This window comes from Onychostoma macrolepis, chromosome 08 (genome assembly GCF_012432095.1).
Source record: "Onychostoma macrolepis isolate SWU-2019 chromosome 08, ASM1243209v1, whole genome shotgun sequence".
NCBI lineage: Eukaryota > Metazoa > Chordata > Actinopteri > Cypriniformes > Cyprinidae > Onychostoma > Onychostoma macrolepis.
Genome location: NC_081162.1, coordinates 11,944,646 through 11,966,410, shown reverse-complemented (window position 1 = coordinate 11,966,410; position 21,765 = coordinate 11,944,646). Strand labels below are relative to the sequence as shown.

At 36.4% G+C, this 21,765-nt stretch overlaps 3 protein-coding genes across 4 annotated transcripts in view; 1 reads left to right on the top strand and 2 right to left on the bottom strand.

Moving 5' to 3' along the window:
* Positions 1-4,427: 4,427 nt before the first annotated feature.
* fbxo4 (F-box protein 4) lies at positions 4,428-11,241 on the bottom strand. 2 transcript variants are annotated; one of them, XM_058783953.1, is made up of 7 exons: positions 10,422-11,241; positions 9,241-9,473; positions 8,772-8,992; positions 8,569-8,644; positions 5,510-5,679; positions 5,126-5,307; positions 4,428-5,021 (listed from the first exon to the last, which is right to left on the bottom strand). In XM_058783953.1, exons 1-7 carry the CDS (start codon positions 10,560-10,562, stop codon positions 4,938-4,940), a joined length of 1,107 nt encoding a protein of 368 aa, XP_058639936.1. In that variant the 5' UTR covers positions 10,563-11,241; the 3' UTR covers positions 4,428-4,937. The 2 variants fall into 2 exon arrangements, with proteins under 2 accessions (XP_058639936.1, XP_058639935.1); XM_058783952.1 differs by having other exon boundaries at positions 4,430-5,021; positions 5,126-5,313; positions 10,422-11,236.
* Positions 11,242-11,639: 398 nt separating this feature from the next.
* rimoc1 (rab7a interacting mon1-ccz1 complex subunit 1) lies at positions 11,640-15,776 on the bottom strand. Its single transcript, XM_058783954.1, has 6 exons — positions 15,453-15,776; positions 14,249-14,358; positions 13,766-13,912; positions 13,300-13,431; positions 13,100-13,214; positions 11,640-12,504 (listed from the first exon to the last, which is right to left on the bottom strand). The coding sequence occupies exons 1-6, from the start codon at positions 15,541-15,543 to the stop codon at positions 12,269-12,271; spliced, it is 831 nt and encodes a 276-aa protein (XP_058639937.1). The 5' UTR covers positions 15,544-15,776; the 3' UTR covers positions 11,640-12,268.
* Positions 15,777-16,385: 609 nt separating this feature from the next.
* oxct1a (3-oxoacid CoA transferase 1a) overlaps positions 16,386-21,765 on the top strand; it is a 62,190-nt gene continuing 56,810 nt past the window's right edge. Inside the window, exons 1-3 of the mRNA XM_058784891.1 lie at positions 16,386-16,655; positions 18,331-18,439; positions 18,957-19,047. Of these exons, the coding sequence (XP_058640874.1) occupies positions 16,557-16,655; positions 18,331-18,439; positions 18,957-19,047 (299 nt within the window). The 5' untranslated portion in view covers positions 16,386-16,556. The remainder of the gene's footprint in view (positions 16,656-18,330; positions 18,440-18,956; positions 19,048-21,765) is intronic.

Genomic DNA, 21,765 nt, shown 5'->3' with positions numbered 1-21,765 from the left:
GAACAAAGCTCTTGGTCTAGATGCTGAGTGTCCAACTTCTCTTTCACCAAACTTAAAACGTTGCAACTTGCCCTTATATTTTATCTCAATAATGTGCATCATATGCTTGGCCAACATCTTTGTTGTTGTTAATCGATTTTGAGTCAGGGTCAAGCCCACATTCTTCAACTTATGAATACAATATGTACACATGTTGCATACACACTGAAACTCTGCCAGTACTGTGGTAAGTGTTTAGTTACATGCATGTAGTTATAAAAAGTATAAAAGTTGGAAAATGAACAGCTGGGAGGAAAATAGCCTTCGGATGGAACTTGAAAAGTGGTTTAAAACAGTAATACTTGTAAAATCCTTCTTTTCACACGAAACATGGCCTTTTCTGGCTCCAAATGAAGCGTAATTCACTTAGCTGGTGTCACACCAAGCTAATGTGTATTTACCTCAGTGTCAGTAGCTAAACCTCAATTGGATTAGAAGGGCTGTTGTGCAGCCTGTCGGCTGGTTGGACACAGCATTGGTTTTAAGTTCCCTGAGGCGTTAAGATAACATCATTTGTATAAGTTGTTGCGTAATTGAAATGACAGTAAGGCGTAAAGAGAAAAGGGAAACTATTTAACAGAGACAGAATGCAACCTCCATCAACATTTAGCAGATCGGCTGTTACCTTTTTTTGCCTCATATGCTCTTTTTTGGAATTAAATCTGTTCTAAGAAATTTTAGGTGGGATGTAAACTTGATTGGCAAATCAACAGTTAAAACAGAACTAATATCTAGATCCGGTTCTTGAAGGAGTGGCATTTGAAGACTGGTTTTTATGTAAATCTTTCCACGTTACATAATTACAGTACACAATTCATTTAACCAATTTGTCATTCACAAATCAAGTCATTTGAATTATTCACTCAACCTATTCGTTCAAAAACACTGATTCACTCTGGAATGAAACCGTGTGTCTGAAATCACATACTAGCTACTTCTTTTGGATAAGTAATTACTACAGTAGTTTAAAAAAGTATGTTCTACACTATAGTATGAATATGTGTCGTATGAATGAAATCCAGAAATACTACATTCGTCATGTTGTTATTACCATGTGACCTACCAGCATTAATTGCCTCGCTTAACTGCCATTCACAGATCCCCTCCCATGGCCTCATGGGATAGTAAAGTCAAAGCGTTCTTCAGATGTGCACTTCAGAATTTCACCAGTAATTTTATGAATACTATAAATTTGGACATACTACTTTTCGCTTACTGTTTTTGGCCCAAGGGAAGTATGCAGTTTCAGATGGTGTTGTTGGCGATAACAGCTTAATAACTTTACTAACATCAGATTTGAACACTGACTCGGGGATGATTTAATGAGCACTAGTGTAAATGTTTATCAGGCTGTTGAACTCAAAAGAGATGTTTTACCCACCTGCTGACAGTCTCAGTGGGTGAATAAAAACAAAGCAATTAGCATCCCAGTCCTTGTCACTGTTTTAATATAGTATGCAAATGAGATGTTTTCCTAATATTTTCTTGCGCATGGATGATCCTAATGGAGGTTAACGTTGAAGAATACAAATAAGACATTTAATTCTAATTGGCAGTGAAAATGGGTGTGTATGGGGGGAAGGGAGGGAACATGGAGCCATGTGTGAAATATTGCTATTAATCCAACAAAAAGAAACTACACTGTGTCAGTAATTCATGAATAAAAATGTAAAAGGTGGAAAAGTTATGATACAAAAATGCTCTCCTGTGACCAGAACTGCACGCCTGTTGCTTAATTCTGTTATCCCGTTTGAGGAGAATGGTAACCGTAATCATACTAGTGGATATCACAGGTATTATCCGAAGAGAAAATAGGATTAATTATTTTCGCAGACAGAAAACAACAACATTATAAGCTTTTACACAAAAAATAGCTATTTGGGGAGGAAAAACCATGATATTATCAGAAAAGAGATGCTACTCTGTAGACTCTGACCCACTGTGTCATGATGGAAAAATCTGAGTAAACAACTCACATACTAACATAAGAACTCATATGTTAGTCACGTTGTTCATGACCCACCTCTTTATCTCTGCAGCACTGTTTCTGAGATGAGCCGGGTCTATGCCACAGGTATTCATGCAGCTGAAGTGTTTGGCAGAGCTGAATCACATTAAAGCCACCTATGCTGAATGTTTTCTTTGTCTTTACACAAAGGATTTCACTTTATGAAAAGTTCAAAACAGATTACATCCATCCAAATGAGATTGTTTGTTTGATTGAACATATTTGATTATTTGTCCTGCATAACTTGGATGGAATATAGTCATCTCAGATGGTCTGTTTTTGATCCAGACAAGAGGAACGTTTTGCCGAAGTTAATCATTTAAAATATATTATGGCCTGCTGTCTGGTTAAATCTATCTATCTATCTATGGGCCTATTTACATCTGTTATATCTTGATTGGACAAACAACACAGAAAAACCTATAAGATTACAGTTAATTGTGATGCACACAATTTCAAAATAATCTCTGGAAACTGAACTTTTTTCTGCATAACTTGAAATATGGAATATAATCATCTCAGGTGGTCTATTTATGATCCAGACATGAGGACATTATGTAAAAGCAAACTGCTTTCGCAAAAGTAAATCAGACTGTCTGGTCAAAAATTGAAAAATAAATTCTGGTCATAAAATTGTCTCAAATATGTAGGAAATGAAATACAAACTGTGCATCTATCTATCTAACATCTGTTTGTTATATCTTGATTGGCCAAAGGAAATAGAAAAATCTACAAGACTTGGAAATATACTATAGAATTAAATTGATTTACTTACAATAAATTATAGGGAGAAATTATGCATGTAATTTTAAAATAATCCATGGAAATCAGCCGGCAATTTATTCTAAAAAGATTTCAGGCCTGTAGGTAGCTTTTCTATGGGTGCGGACAATGTGCAGTCTGTCTTGCTACATGAAATCATGGTATGAGTGAGTTAGAGAGGGATGTGTGGAGGAAAACTGTTTGCAAGAGCTTCTGGGGAGATGAAAAGAGAAAATTTTAATATGGAAAGGTCAACACTTTCTCTATTATGTCAAATTTCATTACAGAGCAGACAGCCATCTCTACCGTTCAGGTTAGACTTAATGCATCCAAATTGCAGCAATTACGATTTCATTTTAAAACATCCTTTTATTTCAAGACAATGATTATTGCTATACATAATCATTTTATGAGTAAGAACAGAGATTGCAAGAGAAACAATTCTGTTCTTCCTCTAGGGAAATACAAAAGGACTAAACATAATTTAATACATCTTCCACCTGGAATGGATTTTAAACCAAAAAAAAAAAAATAAAATAGTACATGCACTTAGTGCTCAAAAATGAGTCACTTGTCACATAAAACCCACCTGTCTAAACTATCAAGCACTCAACCTTTAAAATATGTTGGAAAGACAAAAAATACAATGACTCCTGTCTCTATTCTTTAAGGCACTTCAAGGCAACCTTTATCCTCCTATCGAGTCCCATTTTTCACTATTTCAAGTGACTCAAGTTTGACAGTTTAAGCATGCTCAGTGGCAGTGTGGCCTTTAGTTAGGCTGAACTTTAGGATTAGTCTTAATTACTCAGTTTAGCATATTACCTCTGGAAAATGCCGAAAGCATAGGCTGGCTTTAACTTTAATTAAACAGAGGAAGAGATCAGGGCCGCCTGCAGGCAGTCGCCAACAAAGAGAAGACAGAGACAAAGCAATACCTAAATATTTCTGGAACACTGGCCACTGGATGACCTCCACCCTGAATAAAACTGGGCAGCAGGTTATACAGGGTCAGTGCTCTTATCGTTGTCAACAAATCATCTTCATAAAGCTGAAGATGCTGCCTCTTTGTGGACAAAAGAGGAAAAACACCCTTCAGGAGTTAGAAGTGCTGGAAGAATGATAAAAACGGAATAATAAGTAATAAATAATAATGATTTTCTTTCCCCAAAATTGCTAGTTAATGTTAACTCTTTGGACTGAAACTTACTGACTTTGCTCACACAGAGCACTCACAATTTCCCAAAATGCTTGGAAAAAAAAAAGTTTAAATATTGGAACACCAAATTAGATAAAGGATTTTCAGCACAGCACAGGGTTAAAGTAATTGAACTATCATTATTTCACGTATATATATATATATATATATATATATATATATATATATATATATATATATATATATTACATGCATTATTCACCTAAGATAGTTTCATAAAGAGAGGAAACTGTTATGCTGTGCAACACATTTATACAACGGTTTCAGTCCTTGAATTTAATTGGCTGAGCAACATTTCAAGTGTAAATACGCACATATTTAGTCCAACAGCACTTGGACTATGACGAGTGAGTCAATGAATCATTAATGCAACCAATTCACTTAAAAACACTGATTCATTTATAGTTGTTTGGAGATGGTTGGGTCTGCTTTGTTTGCAAAGCAAAAGAAGAGAGAAGTAACAGGCAAAATCGTGTCTAAAATGTAAGCTGATTAATATTAACTTCTTCTTTATTGAACTACATTGTATCACAATCATAACATGTTATTCTGATTCTGAATATCACCTGCCCACAGTCAATTTTCAGACATGTTGATATTCAGTACAAAATCACTCTTGCTTGTGTAATATTGCCTTCAGAGCTATAATTTCCCTTAAAAAAATGAAAAATGCTATTTTTCTTTAAAAAATCTAATAAGTAAATTAAAGGACAACATTTAGTGCCAAAAAGTTTAATGTAAAAACAGTTCACTGAATTATGTCAATTGATTTCATGGCATGACTGTGGTCACCTCCAAAAGCATAACCACTACAATGGTGTGACTTGTATGTTGTATATTAATAAGATAATAAGATGATTGAAAGGCCTCTGTTATAACACATCCAGCAGCTTTCAGATTTCTTATTGGTTATAGTTTGACTCCAGAGTGCCTCAGCAGCCAATCAATGCCATCCAGCAGTCCTGTCAGTGTTTCCGCAGCAGTGTCCTGAACCTATGGCATGACAAAGCATATACCGAAGCCTTATTGCATATACAATATTCATTTCTTCTACACTTCAGTCAGAAATTCTTTGGTTATGTTTCCAGATGTCTTACCATCCAAGGGTTGGTCAGTGAGCTGAGCTGTAGCTGATGGGCAACAGTCACACAAGGTATCCTGCGTCTGTCTGCTGTCTCTCTAGACACACAGGAGAGCACCAGGATAGGGCGAGACACAGCACCCACCGCAGGGTCTAAAATAACCCTGATCTGGGCACTTTCCTCCTCCCACCCTCGGTCTGTTCCTCCAATATAGAAAAGAGAGATATATGGTACAGTACAAACTGCAAAATCACTTTGGGGATCTGCTTACATGTTTCAGCAAACTAAAGAAATTGATACTTAGGCACAATTTATATTTGTGTACAAAACTAATTTCAAGCATATAGGCATAAGCCTTTAAATCCAAAGTGTACTCAAAACAATCCAGGACATTCATACCTCTTTCTGTCTCAGCATTGACCACAAAGATGAATCCATTCACAGCTTGACATACTTGATTGAACATGGGGTTGATGCTTAAGGGTATGTTGGACTCACTATCCTCCTCATAGATGAAGAGTTTACTGCGCAGATTGAGGTGCTCCAGACGTGCTCTCTCTCGCTCTGACCTAAATCCAGAGACACAGACTCCCATTCATACATTCAAACTGTATTATGTGACACATTAACACATGAAATCCCATTGAAAATGATTTAAAGTTTCATGTACATGTGCGACAAATCAATGCACAAGCAACATAAACTACTACCTTTCAAAAGTTTGGGGTGAGTATGAAAATTAATACTTTTCAGCAAGGTGGCATTATTAAATTGATCCAAAGGAGAAATCAAAACCAACAAATGAGCAATAATATGCATCTTGGTTAGGCTGAAGAAATGACACTTTGCTACAATGTAAAGTAGTGAGTGTACAGCTTGTATAACAGTGTAAATTTGCTGTCCCCTCAAAATAACTCAACACACAGCCATTAATGTCTAAACCGCTGGCCACAAAAGTGAGTACACTCCTAAGTGAAAATGTCCAAATTGGGCCCAAAGTGTCAATATTTTGTGTGGCCACCATTATTTTCCAGCACTGACTTAACCCTCTTGGGCATGGCGCTGGAGTCCTCTTTCACTCCTCCAAGACAACATCACGGAGCTGGTGGATGTTAGAGACCTTACGCTCCTCCACCTTCCGTTTGAGGATGCCCCACAGATGCTCAATAGGGTTTAGGTCTGGAGACATGCTTGGCCAGTCCATCACCTTTACCCTCAGCTTCTTTAGCAAGGCAGTGGTCGTCTTGGAGGTGTGTTTGGGGTCGTTATCATGTTGAAATACTGCCCTGCGGCCCAGTCTCTGAAGGGAGGGGATCATGCTCTGCTTCAGTATGTCACAGTACATGTTGGCATTCATGGTTCCCTCGATGAACTGTAGCTCCTCAGTGCCAGCAGCACTCGTGCAGCCCCAGACCATGACACTCCCACCACCATGCTTGACTGTAGGCAAGACACACTTGTCTTTGTACTCCTCACCTGGTTGCCGCCACACATGCTTGACACCATCTGAACCAAATAAGTTTATCTTGGTCTCATCAGACCACAGGACAAGGTTCCAGTAATTCATGTTCTTAGTCTGCTTGTCTTCAGCAAACTGTTTGCGGGCTTTCTTGTGCATCATCTTTAGGAGAGATGAACCTCTGCAGCAATGCTGGCAGCACTCATACGTCTATTTCCCAAACACAACCTCTGGATATGACGCTGAGCACGTGCACTCAACTTCTTTGGTCGACAATGGCGAGGCCTGTTCTGAGTGGAACCTGTCCTGTTAAACCACTGTATGGTCTTGGCCACCGTGCTGCAGCTCAGTTTCAGGGTCTTGGCAATCTTCTTATAACCTATGCCATCTTTATGTAGAGCAACAATTCTTTTTTTCAGATCCTCAGAGAGTTCTTTGCCATGAGGTGCCATGTTGAACTTCCAGTGACCAGTATGAGAAAGTGAGAGCGATAACACCAAATTTAACACACCTGCTCCCCATTCACACCTGAGACCTTGTAACACTAATGAGACACATGACACTGGGGAGACAAAATGGCTAATTGGGCCCAATTTGGACATTTTCACTTAGGGGTGTACTCACTTTTGTGGCCAGCGGTTTAGACACTAATGGCTGTGTGTTGAGTTATTTTGAGGGGACAGCAAATTTACATTGTTATACAAGCTATACACTCACTACTTTATACTGTAGAAAAGTGTCATTTCTTCAGTGTTGTCGCATGAAAAGGTATAATAAAATATTTACAAAAATGTGAGGGGTGTACTCACTTCTGTGAGACACTGTATATAGGCTATATAAAGAAACAAGTAGATAGAATAGAAAAAGTACAGGGAATTCTAGTTTTAGAGGTTAATTTTTTTTATAATAAATGAAAAGAAAACAAGTAGACAGAATAAAAAAGAATAGAGAAAGATAGTTAGAGTCTCTTATTTTATTTTTTAAATTAAAACAAGCAGTTAGAGAATTAATAGAGAGTACAAGTGTTAGAGGCTCAAATGTTTTTTTAATAAAAAAGAAAACAAATAGATAAAAATAGAATTAGAATAGAGAGTGCTAGAGTTAGAGGGTCAAATAAAGATTGAAGAGATGTGTTTTTAGCCGTTTCTTGAAGACTCAGCTGATCGGACTGAGTTGGGCAGGTCATTTCACCAAGAGGGAACAGTTAATGTAAAAGTCAGTGAAAGTGATTTTGTGCCTCTTTGGGATGGCAAATAATGCTTTGGGATGCAAAATAATTTGCAGAATGCAAGCTTTTAGAGGGCACGTAAGTCTGAAGTAGTGAATTTAGTTAAAGGGGTGCAGAGCCAGAGGTTGTTTTGTAGGCAAACATCAATGCCTTGAATTTTATGTGAGCAGCTATTGGTAGCCAGTGTAGGTTGATGAACAGAGGTGTGACGTGCATTCTTTTCGGCTCATTTATGATTAATCAACCGCATTCGTAATTAATTGGAGAGGTTTGATAGAACTGGCTGGAAGACCTGCCAAGAGAGCATTGCAATAGTCCAGCCTGGACAGAACAAGAGCTTGAGCAAGGAGTTGTGTAGCATGTTCCGTAAGAAGGGGCCTGATCTTCCTAATGCTGTAAAAGCAAATCTGTATAAACCTTTATAAAAGATGTAAAAATTTATATCTGAGATATAAATTCATATTTGCATTATATAAGGAAAAAAAGTCAGAATTGAGAGATAAAAAGCTGCAATTAGCTTTTCAATTTAAAAAAAAAAAACAGAATTGCAAGATGTAAACATAAAAAGAACGTATGTCTTGCAATTCTCACTTTTTACCTTTTTTACCTTTGTCACAATTACCTTCTATATTTTTAATCCTTTGGCAGATATGGGCTTCCATAAGACACTGCTTTCAAAAACATTAATCTACAAAAATTCCAACCCCAAACATTTAAAAAGTAGTACACATATAACACTTATAAATGACAATATAAAATCCTCTCCCTCACCTGTTAGTCGAATATAAAGTTGCAATATTGAATCTGTGCTGATCTTTGTACTTAAAACTGATTCCAGATCCAATGCCTGAAAAAGTAAAAAAAAAAAAAAAATCCCATCAAGATCAAGTGCAGAAAAAGAAACCGCAGAACACAACATCCATGTATTCAGTTTAATAACTGACTAGAATAAACTATAAGTAATGGCACAGCACCATCAATCTGACGCTGAGGTAGTCCTGCTACAGGCAGTACATGAGGGGAACGCATGATCGTATTCATGAGGGAAATCTCCAACTGCTCAAGCCCCGGGCCGAACATGGCAAACTGTGGCTCTGAAACCGGTACAAGGGACTGGAAGAAGGACGTCACAGATTCAAACACTCTGGGTTGGTGTCGCCATTGGTTTCGACAGGCCGGACAAACACGTAGATACCTGTGGGTGCCATGTTAAAGAGAATATTACAGTAAATATTAAGGGTTTTAAATACAGGCTAAAAACCTTCATAGATACAAGTTAAAAAGCACTTTTATTATTTTTCATTAAATAAAGTATAATATAAATAATAATAAAATACAATTTTTAATATATTATAAATCTACCAGTGCAACATAAACAGGGTGCACCTAGAGCTGATTATTTCTGATACTGAAGTGCCATGTGGCACAGCGTTAAGCACTTACTCTGCCATATAATCAAGCTGCATCTCAGAGTCATCCAGCACAGCTGAGCCACTGAGCTTGACTTGAGGCACTGATAAATGGTCAACTGACTGCCAGAGTGGCATATCACGCAACAGGAAGTACTTCCACAGGACAGGGTCTCGAACCATTGACCGCCAGTATGTACTGGTGCCTCCCAGTCTGCAGAGGTCTTGTGGAGACAGGAAGGTCATAATGAGAAACTGCATGTCAACCTAAGAAAGACAAAAAATGAGTTATGGAGAATTGTTTTAAAAATATTACCATTCAAATGTTTGGGGTTACAGTAAAACAGTAATGAATGTGAAATATTATTGCAGTTTAAAAAAAAAAAAAGTTTTCTATTTTAGTATATTTTAAAATTTAATTTATTCCAGGGATGGCAAAGCTGAATTTTTAGCAGCCATTACTCCAGCCTTCAGCGTCGGATGATGCTTCAGAAATCATTTTATGTTTGTTCTAATGTTCTTCGTTCATTCTTCTGTGATAATTTTTTTAGGACTCTTTGATGAAAGTTAAAAAGAACACCATTTGTTTAAAATAGAAATTTGTGTAACATTATAAAATACCTTAATGTCACTTTTGATTGATGTAATGCATCCTTGCTGTAAAATTATTAATTTCTTTAAAAAATCTTACTGATTCCAATATTTTGAGCAGTAGCGTAAATAACACTACTACTAACAATAATTATTTAGAGAAATTATCTGGTATTAGCATCTATACAGCTGCAGTTTAGTCGACATGTGTAGTATATTGTATTTGTATATGCAGGCTATGTTTGGCAGAGCATACCACCATACTGCTCTTATTACTGCAGTATGTAGTATGTATACTGTGCACAGCAAAATGAGTGGTAAACAATAAGGCTTACTGTTTACAATACTGTATCCCTCTATTCAATGCACTTGTGTGATAAATGAACTGGAAGTAATAACAGCTGTGATTTTTCACATTTCTTTTTCTCATCTCATTATTTGATCAAACAAGCAAAAAAAAAAAATTGATAACTGGACCCCATTCAAATGAAATAAGCAAGATGATATAAATGTAGTAATATATACTGTTGATATGATGCCTTTCAGCCTGCAGTATACAGTGCATTCCATTCGCAACATTATCTGTAGGTTTAATAAAATATCAGTTAAATTAAAAAACCATACCGGTAGGTTATCCAGAGAGGGGCCCGTGACGTCATTAGCAGGCCCCTGGCCATCACTTTGCTCATTTCGTTGTCGTCTTGTATCAAAAAACCTGTCTCTAATACTCCTGAGACTTTGCACGACTATAGATCGGCTCAGCATACTGACACTTATTTGTCAACAATTTCGTGGAAACTTTTTTTTTTTTTTTAATGGAGCAAAGATGTTAATACATTTGCTTTAGTTCGTTACATGACATGTCAGTCGCCCATTACTCCTGATTTCAGTTGTGAAGTATCCCTGTGAATTTTTCCGGAACTGTCAAAAGTTGCACGTCTCTCGTGTTTTCATAGGCGTGCAACGTCACTCACAGTACTGCATTGTGGGAACTGTAGTTTTGGAAACACTGCCAAACTACAATGGAATAAAGCATGGTTTATCTGTCACGTTCAGTATTTGGGAACACATGTGGAGGGCTAGGAGTGACATGTAAAAATAAAATGAAGGAACAAGTTATCAATTTAATAATTCAAGCACAAAAATGTAATAATAGCACTTTTAAATAGACAAACTTTTATATTTATATATATTTTATTTGTAATTTGCAAATGTATTAGCCTATCAAGAGTTTAAAACACGAATTGAATAAATGGTTCTAAATGTCTACTTATTTCTCAATTTAAAAATGATTTATTAATTTATTGGATTTAACTACATTTAAAAACATGAATTTGAATTATAAACCTAATTCCTTGATTTATTTCTTCATCACTCCTAGTGCTTCCTAGGGACATACTGCGAAGCAGTTAACCTACTTCAATATTGTTCTTTTAGTGCCCCAGTTACCTACAGATTGTAATTAGAGTCAGTTTTGCAGAAAACTATAGTAATTCAATAGTAATAGCTATTCACAACCACAAATTAGTTATCTTTTGTGTGAAAGTTTACTTTGAATAAGCATATGATTTATTTTGGTTTAACATCAACAAAATTATGTTAAAGGCCACTACCATTATGTAGTGTTGCCATTAACCCCAAAACTGATGACTGAAATGTAAGGTAGTAAAGGTTTTTACTATGTCTTAAAAGGTTAGCAAAAGGAATATAAAATACAAGTACAACCTGAAATTTAGCTGAAGACCTTTTGATCATTACTGGGGACATGAAGACAATCAGCATCTTGTATCTATTAACACTCCTCTGGTGTGAAACCAAAAAAAAAAAAAAAAAGAGCACACATTCACATTTCTTAACCCAAAATTTATTTCAATGAAGACATAAAAAACAAAAAATGAACTTCATTTGAAAAAGAATATGACCAAAAGGTTTAGCTTTTTAAAAGTATACTATCAAAATATCCAAATCCCATCTCTGAACATTACATCTGGTCAATGAAAGGAATAAAGATGCAACTTTTAATAAGTGAGCAGAAGAGGTGTCATATACAAAGATGTTATTAAAAAGAAAAGGTCCATACTTAAAAATGGTCACAAATACTTAAATATGCAACATATACCTGCATTTTCCCCTCCTTTGTACCATTTCTTTTAACATATATAAATGTAATTAATTAAAAATAAATAAATAAAAATTAAAATAAATAAAAAGTTGTGATGTTTCTCAGCTGGAATTTTTCTTTCTTAAACAAATAGTTATTTGTTTATATTTTACATTAGAAGTATTATTCCACATTCTCAGCGAAAACACACATCCAGAAAACAAATCTGGACCGGAAGATAAGTGCCTTTTTTGTTTTCAGTATTTTCTTTTTTAATCTTTTTTGTTTGTTTGTGTTTTTACTTTTTTTTTTGCTAGCTTCAGAACAATGACATTTTGTGAACCTCCTCTCCTAAAAGCTCTCTCCAGGTTTACTGTAAAATACTAAGGATCTCCTTGGCATTCTCTGTGTTCCAGCCCTGACCCTGAAGTGGCCCCTCGCATGCCAGCACGTACTTATGGAGGATTTGTGTGCCAATATCTCGGAAATGAAGCCTGTCCTCTTTGCGCTCTGTGGTGTCCATGCTGCAGTCCTCATATTTCACTGCCCAGAAACACATCTCACCAATGTACATCATTGTAAGCAAGTGAGTATCAGAAAAGATACCTAATAGGGAAAAAAGGGGGAAAAAAAGTCAGTTTTGATAAGAATATAAACACACACACAACAAACATTTTATTTTGACTAGTAAAAATCATATTCTCTAAAAATAACACGTTATGCTTGATTTTAAGATGAATTAATAAATAAAACTCAACTGTCTCCTTCCAAAGTGACCGATAAGCTACATGACTTCAAAAAATATAATTTATTATTACATAGCAAATATTAATCATAACGAACTTCAGTTGAAAGCAGTGCATTATAAAACCGCTAGCAATCTCAAAAATGGAGTGGAGTTTGCAGGCTGCACATCTTTCCAATTGAAACGCACTTTCCTTCGTAAATCAGCTTAAATATTTGAAGATACTGATAACCCACTGGCAGTGCTGTTTAGAGATGCTATAAATCATGCTTTGAAAATCCGTCCCTGCAGAGACACAATGCCTGATGTGTCACACAGAGACACAATCTGAATTCACAATGACTTGAATGTCTGCAGCTTTCAGCTCCCAAATTCCAAACAAAACTCAGAAATGCCACAGAAATCAACCATTCGTCTTTCAGTTTTAGAACAGAAAGTACATTTGCAAAGATGTACCTTCTGCCAGAAAATTGGCGGTTGCAGAGTCATGAAAAACCACACCATCATTCAGCTTGACTGAGTTCCTCACTTGCAACATTCTCATAAGGTAACGCACACCTTCTTGAAGACACTGTGAAGACACGGAGCATTGCAACACTTACTCAAATCATGGCCACTAAAACTGGCACTGTGGAGTGAGAGGTTGGTGAAAGAACCTTAAGGAATGTGGCTTTGTTCTTCTTGATCCATTGCTTGCGTTGGTGTAGTGTGTGGCAGTACATATATAATAATGCCCCACGCCTCCAATATAGGCACTCCAGCAGCTCCAGCCCCAGCACAGACTGCACCTGATCCGAACCACAGCATCACACTATAGTTACTCAGAACAGCTTTCTAATCTTATTCAGTCTATGCCAATTCAACTAGAAAAGCATGTTAATGCTATGTATGCTTGGAGTAAAGAATATTTATTCTGAACACCCACATGTAAAGACATGATGCATAAAAACAAAAACAAAATGATGCTACAGTAAAAAAAAAAATTGCTTCAATTGCAAATTGCACAGGTGGTCTGTAACCAAAAATATTAACCAGTGAGAGTGGATGCCTTATTTAGAATCAACAGCAAATTAATCTTATTGTTCTAAGTAAATATCTTCTATGGATACAGAAATACAACACCTCTTGTGCAGGTACCAGTCGCCCGGCTAACACCTCTGGCTCTGTCAAGTCCTGTAGTAACTGCTGGATTTTGAAAGGGGAAGTGTCCTCAGGAAACTCCTGATCTACAAGCCTGTTTTCCTCATAGAATGTAATGTCCAAGACAACCTGTAGAAAAGCAGGTAAAACAATAGTCATATGAGCCATTACATCTACAACAAGGTATCTGCAGTGTTTTTACATTTAAAAAGTTTTGAAATGTAAGACTTTATATAAGCCCTGCACAAATAAAATACTGTATGCAGAACAAACTCATAAAATAAATAATATATTGCATATTCTTTTACTCAAGTAATCTAAAGGCTTAATCTAAAGGCTTAAAATGATATTCAATTACTAATTAACACAGTATTTTCATATTATTAACAGTTTTTTCACAAATCAAACATGTTAAAATATAGTCACGCTACGCTTAAGGGAATGTTATATGAATATATGAAGTACCTGTGTATAATCCTGCAGCAGTTTAGGGAGGCTGCTGCTCTCTCCTCCATGTCTATAATAGCTTTTCAACTTGTCTAGTATGGAAGATGCATTCTGTAAGTAGTCATCATCTAGGAAGGGAAAAAACCCAACATGTTAATATATATAATATCTAATAGAGGACATACAACATGAGAGTTTATAATTGGTAGTCTAAAACAACAACAGCAGCAGCAGAGGTTATCTATCGTTCTGGCAAAATATCGGCCCTAAATGACTTTGTGGAATCAGGCTTCCAAACATATCTATAAAATGAAAATATTACACTTATCAATTTTAATGCATGTAAATCCGTAAACTAAAGCACAGCTTTTGGTATAGCCTAAAACAAATCGCAACATTAATATCACAATGACAAAGAGGAAACTAGCTCTGTAAAACCCACATTGCACTGTCTGAAAAGAGCTTAAAACCCTTGTATATGTCCTCTGTTTTATTCTGATCACATGATGAGAATGATTCAATTGAAACATTTGAAAACAAAAAGCAGTAGTATGTATGTATACTACTACGTAAGACTGACAGGACCTAAACGCCAATATAGTGCAATAATCGGCATCATTTCAGACTACAAGTAAATAAACAACACAGAAACGTGATATTTTGATCATTTGTGACTATTTTTATATTACCGAGACCTTTTGTCTGGCTGAAGTAGGCAACATACTTATTGAATAATTCTGCTAAAAGAGTTTGACAGTCCGTTAAATTGCTATTTATCTCTTATATTGTTTAATGTGAAGCTTTATAACTATTGCAGAATAATTATGACTAACGTTACATATGTTATGTTTCATGTTATTAGTGCGTCGTTCTGCATCACTGCATGACCACATGCGTCTTCACAGTTTATGCAAAGTACTAGCTAGCCAAAAAATTGAAAAATTACAGAACGCAATAAACGTGCTTTACCTTTTACATCAGCTTGCGGTTTAGTACAAATACTATAGTGTTCGAACAAATTAGTTAGCCAAACGTTTGTCGTATAAACGGGGTGATAGCTGGGCAGGAAAATGTTTGTTGTGATTCGGAGGAATGCTAACGACGAGCGGCTAAGCTAACTAGCTAACGATGACAACACCGGGCTGATTCTGCCAATAAACATGCGTTATATATAATAACGAGAGTCTGGTTTTGTGCAATTGACGACACGATTCCTGGTTACCTGGTTTCTCCGTCCGAAGAGTGGCACACTTGTTATCTAACTCAAAAATCCTCCTCTCCAGCTCGACGCTTCGTCTGTAGTCGTCGGCCATGACTGCAAACGACAGTCACGTGACGAGCGCGCGATTACTCACGTGCAGAGGATTACAGGGGTGTTTTGTTCTTTCGTTTCATTCATAAACTTCACGCTTGGCACTTATATCAAAGCAAGAGCTTACTTTGTCCACTCTTATCCAAACTATCACCACAATACCCGGTGTTTGATAACGGCGGATTTAAACATTGGCAGAAGTGATGAATGGGAGTCCGACTCATTTTCCGCGAATCGATTCTTTCAAACAGTTCATTTTAAAGAATCATTTCAGAGAGAGATTCATCAGTTATTTTAGGTTGTGACGTAATTATGCCATCACGCGGTGCCATGTTGTAGCTTGTGCCTATTTCAAAATTATACCGATTAGCATTGATCTATTCTATTTTCTTCTGTTCCTTTTTATGTAATTTACTTTTTATGTCATTTACATACTGTTATTGTGGGTTTTATGTATTTTTATTATTTGTATTTGCATTTTATTTATAAATAACAATTTTCCCTGACTGTATTCTGATATATTGAAACTATATTGTAATTGAATAGAATTAGAATAGAGAGTGCTATATAATATAATAATACGTTATAATGTAATGTAATGTAATTATTATATGATATTATATTATATTATATTATATTATATTATATTATATTATATTATATTATATTATATTATATTATATTATATTATATTATATTATATTATATTATATAGATCACTGAAACTCGGACATGTACTATGCTGCGTTGTTCAATCTGGAACCACTGAAAGATTCAGGAAGATTCGTGAACGAATCGTTCAGGCAGGTATGGTGAACAGCCATGCGATTCATTAGAATGAATTCATAAGAATGAATCGGAAGTCGCTGGATGGTGGTGTGAGGGTTAAATGCAAATAAGCAAATCGAGCCCCCGACACTCCTTCGCTTACTTCATCCCGCCTATCTGAGATCAACGAGGGCATACTGTCACCATCATTCACTATACACAAAATTAGGCCTGTAATTTGCAGACATGGCGACTCTTAAAGCACTATCTAGAGTGGAGAGTGTGATCATCAGGAACGTGACAGCAACGATCAAGCCGAACATCTCGCGATTCTCCTTTGGCAAGGTCAGTGTTTACAAACAGAAGACGGTGCATCCGAAATTTTGCATGATGTTGAACGTGTCGGTGCTTCTGTTTTTGCCCCACTTTCCAATGCATAGCGAAGATGGAGGTGCAGATATATGAAGTGTGTGCATTAGTTTAAAATAATGGTGTGTTGCAACGCTTATATATTCACCTGAAGTTAAAAGCTTGTGTAATTGCATATTTCAGAGACTAGTGAAACTAGTCATTTTGTGCTGCATTGTGTTTTCTCAGCAAACCATTTCAAGAGCATCAGCATACATTTGACCTTGATTTTCAGAGTCACAACCAATCATTCATGTTTGTTTTCATGTATTTGTTTTATTGTTGACCTGGAAACACATGGTCACTAAGCAAAGCTGTCATGAGGCATAAACTACCACAAATTTTATCAATAACTTCCATAAAGATACTAGTTTTTAAAATTAGGACAACCTACTTGACAGCATTGCCAACACTATTTCTTGGTTACCAGTAATTTAACTCGGTTCTCTCCTACTCACACGCCTCCCCTTTTGTTCCACCCACCAGTTTTGGCTTATTATATCTCACAACATGTGAACAAGTTCACAGAACAAGGAGAGGAATTCTCCCTGACCGCTAAGCCTAGGTTTTGAAGTCATAATAGTTATGAGACAGTCCCATGCTAGTGTCATGTGGCAGTGAGTTTCATCAGGTTGTTCTGTATGCAGTCAGAGCAGAAACCTTTGTATGATTATTTCAAGGAATAACAGTGCTAATGATCATACATGGTTTCTTAGTTGAGTGAGATATTATGGTTTTTAGATAACTACTATAACTCAGTATTTTGGTTTATTATTATTTAGTAATCCTGCTTAAGGCTGCCATATATACAAAACAGAAGCAGATGAATTATTTATTGAGGTCAAGTGATAAGTGTTCAGCTGTTTCCTCTCCTTGTCATTTGGTGGGGCATTTGTGAGGTCAAACACACACTGTTGTGTCAACAAATAAAGATAAATTAAATGGATGGCTTGGCCGGACTCCTGGGGTTTATTTAGCATGTGCATGCCAGCATGAGAAAGTGGTCAAACTGTTGTAGTTGACTGAGGAAATCGATCTTATGCCGTTTATTTTAATTCACTTTTCTATGCATGATTTAGGATTCCATGAGAGGCGCAGCACTCATGAATGAAAAAGTCAACCACTGATCTATGTAGTATTTGTATTCCACTAGGCTTTGGAATAATCTGTGTCTAGCCATTCGTGCTGCCCCCTCTGTGTTCACTGTGTTTGAATCTGATTTAGGAGAGATGTAATGTATGTTTTCTTTTTTTTCTTTTCTTTTTTAAGATGTTGTGTTTGTCATTGTATGTGTTTGGTTTTCTTGAATGCATTGTACAGCACTTTGGGCTGCTCTGAAGGCAGTAGAAATGTGCTATGTAAGAAATTAACTAAACTATATTCCTCAAATCACTACTTAGATGGAATTGAGCAAACACTTGATTTTTTTCAATGGAAAATTAGGTAGAAGATTTACAGACAGCTTAAAAGATTTCAAGTGTTGTACAGATTCATTGACTGAATTCAAGTTTGTAAATCTCTTTCATTAATGCTTTAAAGTTGCCGCCTTTAGTCTTTGTTTTTGTGTGTTCAGCCTGCTTCATTCACTCTGTTAAATGCCTGTTGTTGGCAGACGTGTGGCTGTTACTTTTCCACTTCAAGTCAACGGTCCGGACGTTTTTATTCAGACCCCCTAGACGCCATCAAAGATATTCCTAATGGAGCAACTATTCTTGTGGGAGGTAAGGGTTATGATTTATTATCAACTCATCCTTTATCAGTAACTGTCGGATTATTACTTAGACTAGCATTCACAAGTATTGAGGCCAGTAATATTTCGTTAAATGTTTTTAAATGAAGTCACGTATGCAAAACTGTGTTTATTTGATCAAAAATAATTCAGCAGGTAGTCCATTACTCCAGGCTTCAGTATCACATGATCCATCAGATATCATTCTGTAATGCTGATTTGGTGGATATAAGATACATTTCTTACTTATCACTTATCACTATACTTATCACTAAAGCAGTATTCTTCAGCCTATATTTGAATTGTATTTATTTACATTGATTAAAAGTGACAAAGTTATTACAATCTAAGGTGTCCTTGCTAAACAAAGTATTCAATTCTTTAAAAAAAATTGCACTGATTTTTTTGAATGACATTATTATTATTGTATATATTAGTTATATTACATTACAACAGCCTTACGACAACCATTTTGTAAATTCTTTAATATCCTTTCCTCTCATTCACAGGTTTTGGCCTGTGCGGTATTCCAGAAAATCTGATCAACAGTTTGCTGAAGACAGGAGTTAAGAGCCTGACTGCAGTCAGCAATAATGCAGGGTAACCCTTTCTTATAGGCTATGTAAACAAGAACTTAAACTCAGCCAAAAACTGTGATTGCACTGAATTCGTCCAAATTTGTTACTTCACTAGTAGGCCTAACACTGACCTCCTGTACTTCCTGGCACATGCAAACAAACAGCTTATATTGAAATATTAAAACCAAGACATAATGTCAAGAACCAACAGTAAATGATGCTTCTGTGATTTGAGATTTAAAATCCATTTGGAGCCTTTTCAGAAATGGCAAAATAACCAAAACAATAAACATCTGTTAAACATCTGCGGTCATTGAGTACAACTCCATAACCTCAGTTGTTCTCTAGATGTCGCTACAAGAATTTCTCCCTTAAATGACAATGAGAATGTGTGCACAACTGACCACAAATAGAAAGAGATTACCAGTATGAAGCATCACACCACCTTTTTCTCAGTCAGGATAAACAAGTCTAATCTGTCAAGTAGGCCTAGGCATACTGGTAAATACAGCTGAGTGAACAAAGGGAAATGAATGATCAAAATTCCTTCTTAGAAGGAGTTAATGTTTTTTTAAATGGCTAGTTATACAGTCTGTTTGCTATCTTATTGGATATTGGTGTTTGGTTTATTGCTGCTATGTTGCAGCTGCTGTGAACATGTAACTTGACACTATGTATAGGCCTCTCTGTTCTGGCATTTTCCCAGGTTGGTTGTCTATGAATATATTATTGCGTAATTTCTGAAAATGGGCCGGTTATGTTATTTTGGGCCTTTATTTTTTCATTTCTATCGTGACCAGAGAGTGAGGACAGTGTGGGTTGCTGCTGAAGATGGTATAAGAATGTGATAAAGTGCATTCTAATCATCTTAGTCAGGCTTAAATAAGACTATATATATGTTGAATACACTCAAAAAAAACTTTTTCCTGCACCATTTATTATTGTCAGCTCCTTTATAACAGAATACAAACTTCCCAAAACCATAAAAGTACCCTTTTAGTTCAATACATATACTCTGGCTTTTTTCCAGAGTTCCCGCAAGGGAAGTTTCGACCTGTTTTAAATAGAAAGTTCTCAACTGATTCCCTTCTTGAAATTTATTTCCTTCCCGTCTGACTGCTTGAGTCCTGTTGTTCTTGTTTGTTGTCGTAGACCTTGTTCTGCGAGTTCTGAATCTCTGTGGTAAAAATCTTTTGGTGTACCACAGAGACACTTCTCGGTGAGACTGTAATGTGAAACCAGCGTCACAGCAGTATTTGGCATTAGCATGACGCTGTTTCCTATGCAACTTCTTTCCATCAACAACCCCTGCTGATACTTTTAACGTGTTGCTCATTACTTAGAAATGGAGTGCTGACTTGTTTGGAAGTAGTTATTGGCCATTGTGTATTATCTGGTTACAGACTGGTGTTCTTCTATGTTGAAAGAGCTTCCGCAACCCTGTAGCAGTGTTAAAGGTATAATTATACAACAGTTAGTTCCGCGTCTTGAATTTAATTGGCTGAGAAGTATTCCAAGAGTGCTGATTTTAAGATCCTACAGCACTGGGACTTTTCAATGTTTGACTGTCAGTCTGTATAATAGTGGAGTGGATGTTTCAGTAACTTTTTTGGCAGGTTGCCAGTAGGTGGCGAAAAGTGACTCTGTTTTTATGACAGAGTCACTGTATGATTCATTCAACAGATTACTCCACTGATGTAGTCTACTCTACTTGAAGAAGTGAAAGAAAACGAGTGAGCAAATTTGGACGCTGAGTGTGCCATCTGCTGGTCAGTTCTGGGAATTCAGGGCGCTACCTGTGCATGTGAATTAGCAGCTAGTTGTTGCGCGTACATCAGTTATTAATGTGGTACATTATGGGACTGAATGACTCAGTGTCAAACATTGGTTTCGGACACCACTACAAACGGCTGTCCCCTCAAATAATGCATTATTTACAGGTATAGGGGGTGAATCACTGATTTTGCTTGAACTTCATTTTGAACCTTTTCCACTGGCAGAGCAAGAATAAGAACAAGTAACTTCTGGCAATATTGTCTAAAATGTAAGTGGCTCAATATTAACTTGCACTAGTTAAGTTGTTGTGCTTTTTATAAAATGCAGAACTTCTAAGCACATATGACCTAGATAGCGGCTTCTTTGTTCCTTTCTCTTAAAACTAGTTTAGGTTCAAGCACTAAAAAGCCTTTGTCTTTTCTCTGGCAGGAGAAAAAGTGAAGAAGACACATTAGAAGAGAGTTAATGAGAACATGGCATGACACAGTATGTGTCTAATTGCAACCTTTCTCGGTCCAGTGAATGAGTCGTGACATGAAGAGTCTGTGCTCCCTGTTGATTGAATGAACCTAAAAATATGCATGCGCTTATAAAACGTCTGTATTAATTTTCATCAAACATTTGCCCCTCATATTTCACCAGAACTCTTTTGGTATTAACAGTGTAAAAAATATCCAGATCTGCTCTACTGCACTGACTACCTTTAAAATGGGATAACCAACATTTTTATACCTCAGTGCGTTTCAAGTCTCCGTAAGTCATGCCATTAGTTACTGAGTGACTAAATCAGTTTTGAGTCACTGCTTCTGTAACTGTGCCAAGCCACCGCACACACCAAACTGAGGAGGTCCGACAGATCTGTAAAATGTTTCTTGCTGTAAAATTGAGATGTGCGGCCTTTGTCTCAGTATTCTCTGCGTGTTTAGAATTTTAATGACAGGTTTGTTATAGAATGGCCAGTGGA